Source organism: Seriola dumerili, unplaced genomic scaffold (assembly GCF_002260705.1).
Source record: "Seriola dumerili isolate Sdu_G_001 unplaced genomic scaffold, Sdu_1.0 BDQW01000091.1, whole genome shotgun sequence".
NCBI lineage: Eukaryota > Metazoa > Chordata > Actinopteri > Carangiformes > Carangidae > Seriola > Seriola dumerili.
The window spans coordinates 4,605,893-4,621,223 of record NW_019174346.1 but is presented as its reverse complement, the minus strand read 5'-3'; the positions used below and the strand labels follow the sequence as shown (position 1 = coordinate 4,621,223).

The following is a 15,331-nucleotide window of genomic DNA, read 5'->3' as shown; positions in this document are numbered from 1 at the left end:
CTCTGCCTGATAGCAATTTACATACTGATAGGGCATCATGCGTACTTTCAGCTCAAGAGATATTCTAGTGTTTTCAAGTATGTGTGAATAGTCTGTATGAATATGGAGGTTCTGTCTGCTCTGCTGTAATTTTCTGCATCAGAACGAGGACACAGACGAGGACATGAGAGACATGAATCTTCCCTGTAATGAACTGATCAGTCGGTGTGTGAAGTCCGATGTTAGCCGTACCTGTGACCGTTGAGGTTGAGGCCGTTGTACGCAGAAAGGGGCCGGGGGTGGCAGCGCGATGGAGGCCGGTGAGGCCCCGCCTGACTGGGATGCTGTTGGTGAGGATGGTGAGTTGGGAGGGCAGGCGATGGTGGATGTGGGTGGAGGCTGGGCGTGGGTGGTGGCCGGGGATGAGACAGCAGTTCAGGCTGGTGCTGGTGCTGATGCTGGGGCCGGGGAGGGGGGGGCGGCGAGGGCTCTTGGCCCTGGGCGAGAGGCAGGGCTGCGGGCGTCTGAGGCCTGGGGAGAGCCTCTGAACGTGGGGGCAGGTGGGTCGAGGCCGGAGCCTGGGTAGGGCCGTTCGCCTGGGTCCAATGAGGGGACAGGGGCCGGGGGATGGACGGCTGGGGCTGTGGCTGTGGCTGGGTAAGGGGGAGGTCTTGGGCGGGCAAAGGCTGATCGGGGGTGCTGGATGCAGGGGGTTGGGGGTCCCTGCAGCTCTCCTGGCTCCTCTCTTGACTGCGCTCTAGGCCTGACACCTTGAGGAGGCCTGGGCCGTGAGGCTCCTGGCTGCCATTGGTGGAGAGCACATCGATGCCAAAATCTGGAACTGTGTAAAACAAAGAGAAACACTGTGTGAACAAAAACTGCATCTCCAATAACAATACTTAGTTTTCAAGCTGGTGATCCACTTGAACAAAATGCTCAACACTGCAGAAACATAAATTAATTTTCTCTGACATATTGGTGAATGCAATGGACATCCGCTTTTAATGGATTAGAAAAAGTCAGAACACCCTGCAGGATCATGGTTTTCTGACACGCACACACACAAAGTACAGACACTCAGCTCTTTAGCTGCACATCTGTACAATGACCACAAAGAGTGAACACTGCAGACAATGTGTGTGAGCTATAGGCCTTTCGTAGGCTACTGTCTTTCTAACTGCCATCTGCTCTGCTGTGCTCAGTGTGTGTGCTTTCAACTGATAGACCAACAAACTGACACCCATTTTTTTCCTACTCTTCCTTCTCATACTGACACGCCCTGCTGGGGTTTGCAGTGTTGCCAGTACAAGCACCGATTCCTTCCCAAGCCCTTTCACGCAGCCTTTAGCACCTTCCCCGAGGAGAAACTGCACATCTGAAATGTGTTTTTCTTGTTCAGGCTGAATCAGTTTGTGTTGTACACAAGATACATTTCCAAGGTTAATATTTTTTGGATGACAGAACTTCCACTTGTAGGACACATTATATATATATAATACTATATTATATTATATTATATTATATTATATTATATATGATATTCTGGTCAGTTGAGTTAATCAGACAATTCTGCATGTAGCTACCAGTTACAGATCTATTGCATTTACAAACAAACTTTAGCTTAATTGTGCAGAATGAACTTTTGACATTTGTACAAAGGTGACAAATTTGTACAAAGGTTGACAAATGTTCTTTTACAAAGAAGTTAAAACTACACAGTTATGCTTAAATAATATCTATCCTTGTAAAGAAAACTGGTATGGGTTCATTAGCTCATGCTAACTATTAGTGCATATTAAAGGACACTGCAGGATAACAACACTGCATTCATTAATTCACTTTTGCATGTAGCGTGAAGGACGGCTGCACATTAGCTTACTGTCTGATAAGGTCAGGATTAGTTTTATGGACTTTCAGTAATTGCCAAAAACCAGCAATTACCTGCCATTAGAAGCCGTGGGTGGACTTCATTATGTCCAGAGTGTGAATTAATCCAAAGAATGAAAAACGACTGCTGTACAATGTTGAAGTCTCACAGAACAATAGCTAATAAGCTCCATCCAGGGTGTTTCTCTGCAGGGACCTCCTCCTACAGAACAAAGTGCTCAGAAACCAGCAGTCAGCTTGGCTGCTCCAGAGGCAGAGAGGCTCATGGGGGATGACAGTGCATACATAAACTGTAATTAACTCTCCCCAGGCCTCACAGGGGTTTAGGGACAGGAGCGAGGGCTCCTCCTCCCCCTTAGTGAAGCCGGCTAAATCCTTTACCTGCCAAAGAGGTGTAGATGGGACCCAGTTCCCCTGGGCTGAGACAGCAGCCTGCTCTGCAGAGCTGCAGCCTGTCACAGCGGCTTCCATCTCACTGACACACTGCTCCCCCTGGACCAACTCCTGTGGGAGCAGGCTGAGCTAACAGGGCTCTACGAGAACGTCCGTCCATTAGCATTCAAATGCTAAGCGAAGTATAAGCAGCCCCAGGTGCATGTGATATTGTACTTAGGGGTCAGAGGAGGCAATTCCTCATGCAAGATCACAATCAATATCAACAATAACAGCTGTTGACTCCTGCTCTATGTGGGTGAGCTTACTGGGACATCTGCCAGGAGACAAAAGGTAGACTTTGCCAGGTTCAAGTGTGTTTTAATTCTCTCTGTTAGCCGTCTTTGGGCAAGCACAATGAAGGAAAGTCCCCACATCATGCACAGAGGCGTCAGTCTTCAAAGCTAACTAACCCTTACATAGACACCGTATCTCTTCTTTGGCAGTCTGCACACAAAACACATCCCTGTTCAACCCTCACGTGCATCAATGAACAAGAAAGCCCTGCAGCCCTTAAATCCATCTCCCTCGTCCATGTCAGTCTTCTCCACTTACAAATGCTATTACCGGTCAAGAGAGACTGCTGCTGGCAAACAACTTCACCGCAGCAGACGGGAGAGGAGAAATTCCCAATTCTCAAGTCTCCTGCTGCACCTCTGAGTCCCTGAGGTCCACGGCTTGTTTTGAGAATGTGCTAACACGCTAAAAAGAAGGTGTCTATTCTGGTCATAATGAAGACTCCAGGGCCAGGCGGAGCCGGGAAGAAGAGAAGAGGAGTACACACCAGTTTCCCTCCCGTGAGGGTTCATTTGCCAGTCTCCTTCATCCCTGGAAACAAATAAGCGCAATTCCCACTTGGGTTACTCAAAATGTGGAGCCCTGCTGTTTCTCAACGTTTCAGTAGCATTGTGGTTTCTAACTAGTGCACGCTGCTTGCTGGAGCATTACAGGCGAGAAAGAGGCCTATGGGTTTGTGGGTTAGTTGGGGAGGCAAAAGCTAGAGGCCAGATTTAAGAAGTAAACGGGGTATAGGAGGGTTTTTTGAGGGTCAGCTGGGTGTGTGTGTGTGTGTGTGTGCATGTGCAGGAAAGCCAATTATTAAGGCTAGATGTCAGGGGACGAAGCGCAGGGCTTAGGGGGATAACTCATTATCCCAGGGTGAGCCATCTCCTACTGTTCACAGTGTATTAGCTGCACACACCAGCACTCCTGATTTGTATCTCCCCACATGGTTAAAGCGACACTGCAGCATGTAATCATTAGACGGGCTCCATCTCTGATCTGGCTGAACTGAATCTAATATGATAACATCAGATATAACGCAGTATGACGAATGTAGATGAAAAAACTCGGCCCCTTAAAAATGTTATTTAAAACTGCAGTAAGACATCAGATAAAAGACAAGTTGGGTGTATACAGGCCTGTTTCCTGCTCTGTGTTTCACCCTTATTGTTATTGTCCTGCAGTGGACCACAGCTCATTAGTGCCATGCAGCTGTATTTACTGTTAGCATTTTTTAATGTGCTGCTAATATCACATTGAGCCTGCATGGCTAATAGACCTGTGTATTGGCTGGTTAATGGTCCTTCATCAGCAAGATATTTGGATTGGTGCAGCCGTATGAAAGACAAATGGCTCAGCTCTGTGAACCAATGTTTGCCCTGCGCTCTGATCTGCAGAGGGAGTGACAGGAGGCCTGGCAAAGTGAGATGCACGACATTAGGTTGTTTAATATGGTGTTAGGTCATTACCGCAGTACATAAGGGGATTAATTTAGCATATTATATTTCAATGTCATCACTAGATACAGCCTGGCCCATATAAATGATTAACAAACAAGCACCAACATCATCATCTTTTAAAAGCTCAACTGGCAGCTCAGCACCTGTCCTTTTGAAAAATACATTAGTACCCAACACGAGCCAAAACTACTTTGCTAATCTCTCTCGTTTCTCTCTCTCTCTCTCTCTCTCTCTCTCTCTCTCTCTCATGAGAGTGTGGGTGGATATGACAGCCTCCACCTGGGCCTGGAGACAAACGGCAAACGGATGCCTGCAAGGGCCTCTGCGACATCCAAAGCTGCTGTCCGTTGCCGTCACTCCTTCTGTCACATCCTCCTCAAAATAGCGCCTCGACACATTCTAAACCCTCATACTCATTTATGGGCTTTCATCCAGGCAGGGGTCACATAGCTCCAATCATGCAAAACCAACAACCTAACACATAGCAGCGGCCACGAGACTGACAACTGAGCCACGGCAACAGCGTGCACGTCGCAGTCAGGCACTGAGCAGGGGTGAAATGCAGTGAGGGTTGAGAGTGACATGTTAATGCTTGTGCTTCAGAGAGGAAGCTGCTGTAAGGCCACGGGTCCTTTTCTTCCTGTAAACTGACTCAGTTTTCAGATTCTTCACTTCTTTTCATAAACATCCTGTAATCAGGATGTAATTACCATTCGCAAAATATGCCTTAAAGCAAAACTTTTAAACAACAAACAAATTTATTCTTTCTCATAAAGAACAAAAGTTAGATTTCCAGCTAATGAAAATATTTTACCAAACCTACTTTTGGCCACTAAATCCTACTTTTTCTAACATGGTTGTTTCCAGATGTTTCGGCTGAGAGATAACATCATGTGTGTCCTCAAGCAACAAGGTGTGAACAAAGGTTCAGACGTAAAAGCAAAGACACCAATGACACACCCCATAGTCGTGGGCGGCGGTTCTGAGTCACTTCACTAGTTTGCAGCCACCAAAAGATAAAAAAGGATAAAAAGGAGGGCGTCAGGGTAAATGGAAGAGCCAACACCAACCAGAGCGCTGAGTGTAACAAAAGAAAAGGATCAGATTGGCAGAGAGTCAGCAGGTCAAATCGCTCCAACAATAACACGATGGGTTTCCAAACAAACTCGGTGATAAACTCTGCTTTACTCAACTGGTCACGTCCCGTCTAACACTGGCTCCTGCTGAGCATTGGTTACTGTGTGTGAGTGGTAATGTGGTGTTACCTTAAATCTTTAGTAAATTAAGGGTAGATTTTATTCTGCAGAAGCACATGTACATACACAAACTGCCTCATAGTCTAGCATTACTGGGTTTATTTTTGTCATTATAGTAACTGCATTTATTGCGAAACACATCCCAGTTGCTCCTTTCCATTTATCAACCTCATTAGCTCATCGACACATGACCTGGCTCGTAATCAACACAGTGAAGTTCCAGCCCTCAGACTGTGTCCAGAACTTATCTGGTCATCAGTGGAACTAAGATACATACTGACAGCCACCAGACTGTATTTTCCACAGTGTGAGAAGATGATGTAGTGGAACAAAATGCACCATATGTTACGTAAATAATGGATATTACATGAAGATAAAAGACAATAATAAAAACAATAATACATGAATACCTAACTTAAAAATGATTGTTTTTGTCAATATTACTGGATGATTGCCCACTTCAGGTGACTGCCTACCGCCTGTGACCGTAGCCTTATTAAACTGAAGACGTAACAGTACCAAAGATAGTGTGAGATCTAATGCCTTGAACAATAGCCATTTACACTTGCACAACTCTATTTACAACAACCAGACGGCCATAAATAGAAGATTCAGTCACTGTACTGGAGGCTGTGGCAGCTGTGCAACTGTTGAGAGCATCTAGGAAACAGGTGCTAATAGGGAGGGGAGGGGGGAGGAAGGGCAGTCTGCTCTGCATTATGGACCCGGGGGCAGAAGATGATGCAATGACAGGTAACCTCTAGGTGCTGATTGTAGGTCTGTCCTGTATCAGTGTCATGCTGCAGCACGAGCTATGACTATTATCATGACTATGCTAACATGTTTGGTGTTGTTAGAATTTGCACTACACACAATGTACAGCTGCTGCCGATGGGAATGTCATTAGTTTTGCAGGTACTTGATTAAAAACCAAAGTACTGGACAAACTAAAGATTTGATTTAGTCTAGGAATGTCAACCTCGCGGTGTCGCTGGAAGAAAAATCAAAGTCATTGAGACTCCTCCTCTGGGTACCATGGATATCTGAATCAGAGTTCATGGTAATCCATCCAATGGTTGTGGTGACATGTCACTATAAACAAAAATTGTCAACCCGATGATGTTGCTACAGGAAAACTCAGTGATCACCAAAGTTTGAGGTTTTATCCTCTGAGGACCATGAATTCTTCAGATTTCAAGGCAACACGTCCAACAGTTTGAGGCAAAGTGGCGAACAAACAACACAGGAATATACAGCATTAAATATTCAATAATATGTATGGATTGAGAATTTTACAAAGTCATTTTTCTATTTTGACTGACAATCCAGAAGCTGTGAACAGGGATGGAAACTGTAGCCTGCAGGCACTTCACACTGTATCTGTGGCCTGGAATAAAAAAAATAAAAAAATAAATAAAAATGTAAGGACAAGCGTTGACATCTCCAAAACCCAGAGGTGTCTGTCACAGCTGACAGAGACCTTCAAAGTTCTACTCATTCACTGCCGCCCCTGCAGTGAGCTACGTTTTTCTGCCCTTTTTCTCCATCTCCGTCTGGTATTCTCCATCCTGTTAGGAGACAGTCGGCAGCATCGTGTCCAACACTTTTCATAGATCAAATCGCTTTTCCAGAGCCAACAATTTTACCACACTCCAGCTGACACGATGCGTTTGCTGAAAATTGCACAGGTGAATCATAAGATTCATTTGGTGTAGAGACTCTTGGCAGCAGGTAAACAGTGGTTGTGTTGTTGGGAGGAGGCTATGTTTTTCTGCTCTTCACTTTCTCTTCTTTCCTCTGCACTCATCATCATCATCATCATCCTGCTTCTCCTCAGAAAACAGAAAAATAAACAGAGGGAGGCAGACTGTTTGCTTAAGTTGAATCAATTAAAATGCACACTGTGCTGAACAAGGATGCATGGCCCTCATTGAAAATTCCACCTTGCGTTGGTATGTCTCAGTAAACATTAATTACAATCAGGATCTCCCTCTGTTCTGGGCTGGGCATTTAGAAGCTGGCAGAATAAAATCTCCCTCAAAAATATTCACAGTCCCCAGTTATGCAGAATGTTTTAAGAGACAATTTTGCCTCAGGCTTTAGTCTGGAAACCATTTAGTCCCTCAGGAAAAAAGGAAAAAGAAAAACACCGCAAACTCGCTCCTCCTCTGTCTACATATTTTGTTTGACAACAAAATTAGAGTTGTAATTGAGCAGCAAGTGTTGACAGTGGTCTGACCTCCAGAGTGGTTTAGACACCATATGTTCCCCAAAGAGCTCCTTGGTGAGGGACCGGGCTGTGTTTATTTGTTCTTAATGAAGGCTGCAGTCGCATTAACGGCAGACATCTTAAACAGATCTCCCTCCCACACAGAACAGAACAATAAATAGCAGATCACTAGTTTCTTGCTGTCATTCATGGATGCTCAAAGAGGCCTCAATCTCAGCTGAGCCGCTGAGCCAATACACAACGGCATCTTTCCTTTTTCTCTCCATGTGTTTGTGCATTTACAAAAAAACTACAAACTAGCTACATGTTCAGTACAACGGCCCTCCGATGAATACTACACGTGTGAAACTCACAATGTTCTCACACTCAGGAGAGCCTGTCTTCCTCAGTGGAATACCCTGGGGTTCATATTAGTGGATGACATCTGAGCTCAACTCCCATGACTGCGGGACTGGAAGGTGTTTTGAAATCCCTGATGTTCTAATACCCCTCTCTGGTGCCCAGAGTGGCGACAGTCCATGAAGCCTGTGTCTGCACATTAACCAAAGGATTCATTTCCTCATCTGCAGGGACACCACCCCACAATGCACCTCTGCTGAGGCTTTATCTGACTGTCAGTTTTGCTGTGAATGTGGTCAATTCCTGTTTTTCCTGCTATGCTAAGAGATAGAGGCTAACCAAATGTTTACACATGTAATGTGGAGTAGAAAGCTTACACTTGCACTTTGGTCTTGTGATATCAGTTCAGAAGCTGGAACCCTGTGTCAATGACCTTGGGGGAAGCTTGTCCCTGATTTCATAGCCACAGCCTCCAGAGAATCTCCTCTCGCTTCGCTCCTTCTCCCTCCCTTCTTCAGCTCTGAACACTAACAGCATTAGCTACTCTAAGAGCAGCAACACCCCCTTACGTCTCCAGAGTGTCGGAGCACCTCATAGCAACGAGTTCACAGCACACAGGCATGTGTGTTGGACATGCCCCAGATGGGAGCTCTGGGCGCTGGGGCCTGACAATGATGGACGCTCCCCTGCTGGCCCTCCCAGACTCTCCGTCATGTCAGCAACTCTCTAAAGCCGGAGCCGGGAGGGGTGTTGGGTTACACAGCCTGGACATCCTGCCGTGTGGAGGGTCTTGGACTGGAGCTGTTTTATTAGTGCTAGACTCCCAGGGGTGGCTGGGGAAGGGGAGTGGGAAGCTAAACAGAATTAAAGGTGGGGGTTTAGGTGAGCAGGCCAACTATTCTGGCTGTGAGAGCATGACATGTGTAGTCTTTCAGTGAGAATACCACAGTGTGCTGATATCACTTCACAGTAACACAAACCGCTGCTTTAACAAGTGGTGATTGAGCAAAAGGCCAAAAGCAGGCGGGTGGCAGGGGAGAGTTGTTAAGCTGCCTCTCTTAACATCTATATTTCATGCCTGTCTCATTTGGTTTATGAATTTTGTATTACGAGTTGTGAAGCCAAAGCAAGTGTGTATGTAAATATAAATAGTGTGTGTCTATGAAGTGATGTCATGGCGCATGGTGTGCACGGCTAACCACACACATAAACCCCTGACTCCTCTTCAAAGACAGACTGTCTGTGACTGTGATCTTCTGTCAAATGGTAGCAATCTGGGGTAATTGGGCTTAGTAAGCCACTGAATGTTCTGAGCTCTTCTGACAGATGCAAGGCAATAGAAGAGCGGCTGCCAGACCACAGAAAACAAGCACTTACACATGTTTACAGTATGACAGAGTGCAGGAGAGAAGTACAAGAGTGATAGAGAAGAGCAGAAAGGGAAAGAAACTCGCTCTTTCCTGTCACCTACCTTTGCTAGTATCCATCCGTGTCCCATTCATACTCTGTCTAGTGGGAGCAAACTGTTCTGTCTCCTCTCTCTCGAGTCATATTGAAGCCATTTACTAACTGAGAGCTGCAGCGACAACAGTCTTCCACCCACAGTAGCTCTGATTACAGATGCTCCTGTAATGGCTCTTAACTGCTTCTGCGTCTCACTCTTACTGCTCCCTTCTCACCCCACCAGCATGTGGAAAATCTGCTGCCTTGCTGCTTAGACAGCTCCTGGGGCCTAAATGTTTGGACACCTACCCTCTTGCCGCACCCACCCCCCCTACAAAAAACACCATCACCATCTTTACGTGCACATGAGGATGTAGCGGTGGGATCAGTGTCTCATTTCCAGCTCCCCTTTAGAGAACAAATCTTTATATATCCCTGAGGGTGTGAGGTCAGGCTGGAGGGATCGTAACGGGAGAAGAGCCGGGTCAGGGACTCGATGACGGGCATGCTGGCACAGGTGACTGCAAGAAGGGGTGGGTGGAAAGCCAGCCAAGGGGCCAGACTTTTCCTGCCAGGGGCCTGTGCAGGGCAGCCCTCAGGGGGACACTTGTTGCCCGCGGCTGACAGATCCTCTGCAGGTTTGGCTGTCATGCCCAGGCTCACTGAGGCTTTGAAATAACAGCAGCGTGTAATGAGGATCCATCCAGTCCACAGCAATTGGTCAGCACACACTGTCACAATGGTGTAAAACTACACTGAGAGACAGGGCAGCTGCGGAGCGAGCCAGACCGTTTGACCTGAAACATGTCACACGTACATAAGCCAGCTGATGGGACTTCTCCCAGGCCCTGATATCTCTCTACTGGTGAGGAGTGAGAAATGGAAGGTGGCCAGTGTATATATTTTTTTTTTTTGGTGTGCATGCATGTTGTTCCCTAGAGAGACGCACAGTGACTGTGCTGCTGAGGGGCCCACAGCACCGTACATGTCAGCAGCTCTTCTCAGCCAGCCATGAAACCTCTGTCAATCCTTTGCCAGATCAGCCTCACAGTGGTGTGAATATTTTACAAACACCACAGTATTTTGAAGAGTGTGTCATTAGGAGTGTTACACATTGTGTGACAGGACATGCAGACCCTCAATGATCATTCATCATCCTTACAAATCATTTACTTTGGTCATTTTCAAGTAACTCATTGGTTTTTGTCACTATGGTGAGAGTGATAGAGTTACACTTTGTCACTGTGGCCTATGAAATGTCATCAGGGCTTATTGCACACATATAAAATTTAAAGGAGTCCTTTGGAGTTGCAGGGCTCCAGAGTGCGACCACAACTGTCAAGTGCGACTAAATGTTTTCATTGGTCGCACTGGTGCAGTGACATTTTGCAGGTTTATTTCCGCACCTACTCTGCCTCTGATTGGCTCTGACCCTGATTCTCTTCTTAGCTGAACACGGATGGGGAAAAAAATAAGGAATGTGTGTATGTGTGTACCCCTCATCACAACTTTAAAACATACTGGTAATTCACACCAACTGATTGTTTTTTTGTACAAAAGAAGCTGCTGTGCCTGTCACACCTGACTCGACATCATCGGTGCAGGTAATCTGTGTAGATGGAGGCCCACTCATTAAAGCGCTAGTGACCACTCGTTGTCAAAAGCTCAACAGGGCACCTGTAAAAAAAATTTCTGCTTGTCCAAAACAATCTTGCCTCAGCCTATGTGCTAACATTTAAAGCTGGAAAGCTTTATAAATGCTGTGTGTCTGAAGCTTTATAAATGAAAAGTGTGGCATCGACCATTTTAAAATAAAAATGCTTGGCATGCAGCTTTGTCATTGTAAATCTCAGCTGCTTTGACTGGCATTGCGTCTCGAGGCTGGAAAATAGAACTGTGTCTTATTTCTTCTGTGGTGTGTCAATCAGCCTGTCCTTCAAGAAAACAGGGATTTTGATATTCGTGTAAAAGTAGGCGAACGCTTTGACTCGAGGTTGGTGTGTGACGAGAAAAACAAAAACATTGTCTTATGTGCTTTTTGCCCTAAACACAGCTTTATGTCCCTGCTGCACCACAGTAGCCCAGGCACTACACACTGTCCCACAACAGGTGGTGTGTGAGTTAGTTCGTCTGCTGAAAAACAGGTGTAAACAACGCACAAGCATCTTTCCAGAACTAAAGTCTCAAGACTGCAAACTACACTAATGTAACAAATCACTAACCTGAATCTGTGCAGGAGGTTAAACGATTACAGTGAGAGCAAAGACAAGAACATAAGTTTAAAAACAACAACAGGATCTCAGAAGAAGAAAACTGAGGCTGTGTGTCAGCACAACTCAAGCATTTCACAACTCACTGACTGGCATTGCAACATGTGTTTCTTGTTGGTCACTGTGGCAGCTTAGGGAAACAATAGACAATCGCCTCCTGAACCAACAAACTTCAAACGCAGACACGCTTAAATCTCAATTACAGTCACATGCTCATAAAAAAAACCCACACCCGCTCATAAACACCCCTCTCTCTCACACACACACGCACACACACACAGAGAAGACTCTACCAGTCAACAGGTCCGATGCCACCCTGGTTGAGGTGCATGTACTGCAGCTCTATGTCTGCTGGCTGGATCTGTCCAGTGTTGGCCTGTCCTCCATGAAGCCGTGTCAGCCTGTCAGCTAAACCAAGTGGACTGCACCAAACCAGCCCACAGGGGTGTCTGTTAATTGTACAGTTGGCTCCTCTGAGGCGATAGACAGCCTTTTTTAGACCCTCCAATTGCATCAAGGGGTGTTGACACTCCGCTCATCCATTGTGTCAAGTGGAAAAAGCCCTCTTTCTTCTTTCTATTGCCTCTGCTCTTTCCTCTCCCCCGTCTCTCTTCAGCCAGCAGGCAGAGTATGAGAGTAACTGGCTTGCAGCAATAAGGAGAGTGACAGCTCGAGCTGACACACTGACACCACCATGATTTCACCAGGGAGAGAGACATGGAGGGCTGGAAAGAGAAATCTGTCCCCAGAGAGTCATCAGTCGGGGCCTCTTTCACTCTTTTTCAAATGGGGCCAACTGGTTTTACACACATCCACGCCGCACATTCCGGCTGCTTGCAAGGATCAGATTCAATGCAGCCTGTCCCGAGTGTTAAAACTCATTCCAGAGGGGTAATAGCTCGAATGCATGGATCAAATATCTGAGAATCTCGTAAAGTATCAATTTGCATGTAGCCTTTTCTCTTCTTAAGTCTTCACTGGCATTACAGAAGCTGCCGATGTGTCTGCGTGCATGTGTGTGTGCGAGCACATCAAGTGCTGTCTCATTACCCCCTCGCTCAGGTTTCACTGCAGTTGGATTAGCGGGACACCCGAGGCAGAAACAAAGCTGTTAATGGCCATCTCTCTTCTCCTCTCCACTCGTACTTTCATCCCTCCTTCCCTCTAGCCTGGAAATGCCGTGTGGTCTGCTGATGTAGTGGTTAACCTACCTATCGCTCACAAGCAGGGAGGTGTAACCAGGCCTAAATTCTCACCCTCTTCTCGCTGCTCACGGCCCTCTTTTTAGCATCAACATGCTTTTCAAAATAACACCACAAATTAGCTGAGGGCTGTTGGCAAGCTTCACAGTGATGAGCTACAGCTGTGGGACTGCGATACTTGGTGAGGGCGGGTTAGAGCAGGGGAGGCTGGTTGGGATTTAAGCTGTTTATTTGAACTGCACTCTCGTCCAAACAGTCAGCTGCCCCTCTGCTCCCTCGTCAAGCCTCAGAGCTTAAGCTAGGATTGTGGTGTTAGTGTGGAGAGAACAACTTGATATCCCCCTTTGGGCAGCGGCTGCCTTGAGCTTGGGTTACTTTAGGGGAACAATGCAGCCTCTGTCCACGGCCTCCTACTCTGCGAAGACATGGGCTCAGACAAGCTTGCTAGTGTCAGGCATGGCCAGGGGATTCATACATCACAACACCACAGTGCACACTGACTAAGTGCAGGGTTTAGGGAAAAAGCTTCCAAACACAGCTTCCCAGCTTTGCCTCTAAATGGCCCAGCAGAGCCCCTGTCTCAGCGCTCTAAGAGCTAAACCAGACGTGCAGCTTGTACCGACGCAATGGCCCGTTTGCTCTTGGCTTGAAGGGCCTGAAAAAGCAATCCCTTGTGGGATTTTGGTTTTTGTACAACAGTATTTACAGTAAAACCTGACACATGGAATAAAAAAAAGGGATGTTGGAACCCCAAAATCAAATGGCTCCCTCCAGGAGCAGCTTAATCTGCAACAGATGGTGACAGTCTGACGGACGTTGATGGGTTTGGGCAGGCTTCTAAGAACAGTGGCCAAAAGCCAGAGATGATGAACCAAAAGATGGTGATAAAAATGGAACACTATGCAGTTCGTTAAACTTTGTTTATATCAAATGCACATGCTTTAAAGTTTCCTTTTCCAGGATACATATAAAACTTTACAGATGCGTGCACATCACCCAGCACAAATTAACCATGTCTTCTCCACCCACGCTGCTCAGAAGTCTTGAGATCACACTCAACACCAGGGGGCAATGTTGCCCTAAAGGTCTGACAGCCACATCACAACTTCCTAGAACTCCTTGTACCTGACCTTATGCAGTCAGTAGCCTGTGGAAATATAATGAATGCGGTTCGAGACAAATGAAAGCCAGGCAATGTGTGCACAGAGCAGAAACACATGCAAGGGATCTATGGGCTGCTGCTAACAAACCAGGATCCTGCTCTGTAGTCCTCTCTAATCTGCCCTGCGGCTCATCAGGGCTTTATTTCTGCTCTGCATATTTATGAGAATCAGAGAGGGTGAGAAGGGAAAAAAAGATAACCTCTTCTCTTGTGGGGGCAATTAAAGCCTTGCTTTCATCAACCCTGATCAGAGTCCTCTTGCTTTCGCACTCTCTCATCTTTTTGTTTCTCTTAAAAGGCCGTGTTTACACTTTCACTTCCATAGTATTGACCCATCTCTGGTGCTGCACACACAGGGAAACAGAAAGCCTCCTTTAGCCTGTCTTCCCTTTTTAAAAAAGAAAAGCACTGCTGAACACCGTAGTAGACGGTGTTGGACCAAAAAGTCTGACTATAGGCTTCTATTTCCTGGCTTCCTTCAGTGACCGCTGAGGATTACACAGATTACAGCAGTGATCATTTATGTGATGCAGGCAAAAAGCTTGAACATGATGGCAGCTCCCTGCAGTGTCTGAAGAATCCAACAAACACTTTCATCCTAAACAGTTCAAATATTTTAGTATGTGTGGCCTTCTGGCATTGATTTATCTCCATGAACATATAATTCAAAGTGGCTGGTTTTATTAACTTTGGGTCGTCGTTCAACATCTTCATCAAGGGTCATTTTTTCTTTTTTAAAGTGAGACCAAATCCTACTTCATGCTGCTCAAAGCAACACCAACACCGCTGGAGTGAATCGTTTCACAGTGAACAGTAACATCTTATCCGCTGTGTTAATCCCATCTCTTTTTTAGTACGTGTGTCTGCAAAGCCGCTATGCTGCGTTTCTGGGACAGAGCCCTCAAGTCATTCGCCAGAACCAAAAAGCTGTTTGGTAGAATGACATCATGAGGCAGCAGAGGCTGCTTAAAAACACTGAGATTTGGAGAGGCAGCGTGATGGAAATGGCTGGAGGGGGAAGACCCGGAGATGGGGAAAAAAACTGTCAGACACACATGCTGGATGATGATAGAGGAGTAGATTATTCCAGACCAGCACTCCTGCTGTAATGCGTACACACATGCACTCACACACTGGTGTGCACACACACCTCTAAGCGACCACGAGGCCTCATTAAGGCGTCGTGCTCTTTGTCCCTCTTTGGCAATGTCACCTCTGCCGCAGGGACCAAAGACAGACACAGGCATAATTGGCCTGAACACACCGACAGTGCACTGGGAATGGCTGGGTCTTGATAAGTGCTGTGTGTATGTGTATGTGTGTGTGTGTGTGTGTGTGTGTGTGTGTGTGTGTGTGTGTGTGTGTATGTGGTACATTGACCCTGTTAAT

The 15,331-nt window shown here is 46.3% G+C and overlaps 1 protein-coding gene across 1 annotated transcript in view; it reads right to left on the bottom strand.

Annotated features, from left to right (window-relative positions):
- The window catches only part of auts2 (AUTS2, activator of transcription and developmental regulator), a 307,865-nt gene that overhangs the window by 11,496 nt on the left and 281,038 nt on the right, over positions 1-15,331 (bottom strand). The window contains exon 6 of the mRNA XM_022745814.1: positions 232-820. Coding sequence (XP_022601535.1) covers positions 232-820 — 589 coding nt within the window. The remainder of the gene's footprint in view (positions 1-231; positions 821-15,331) is intronic.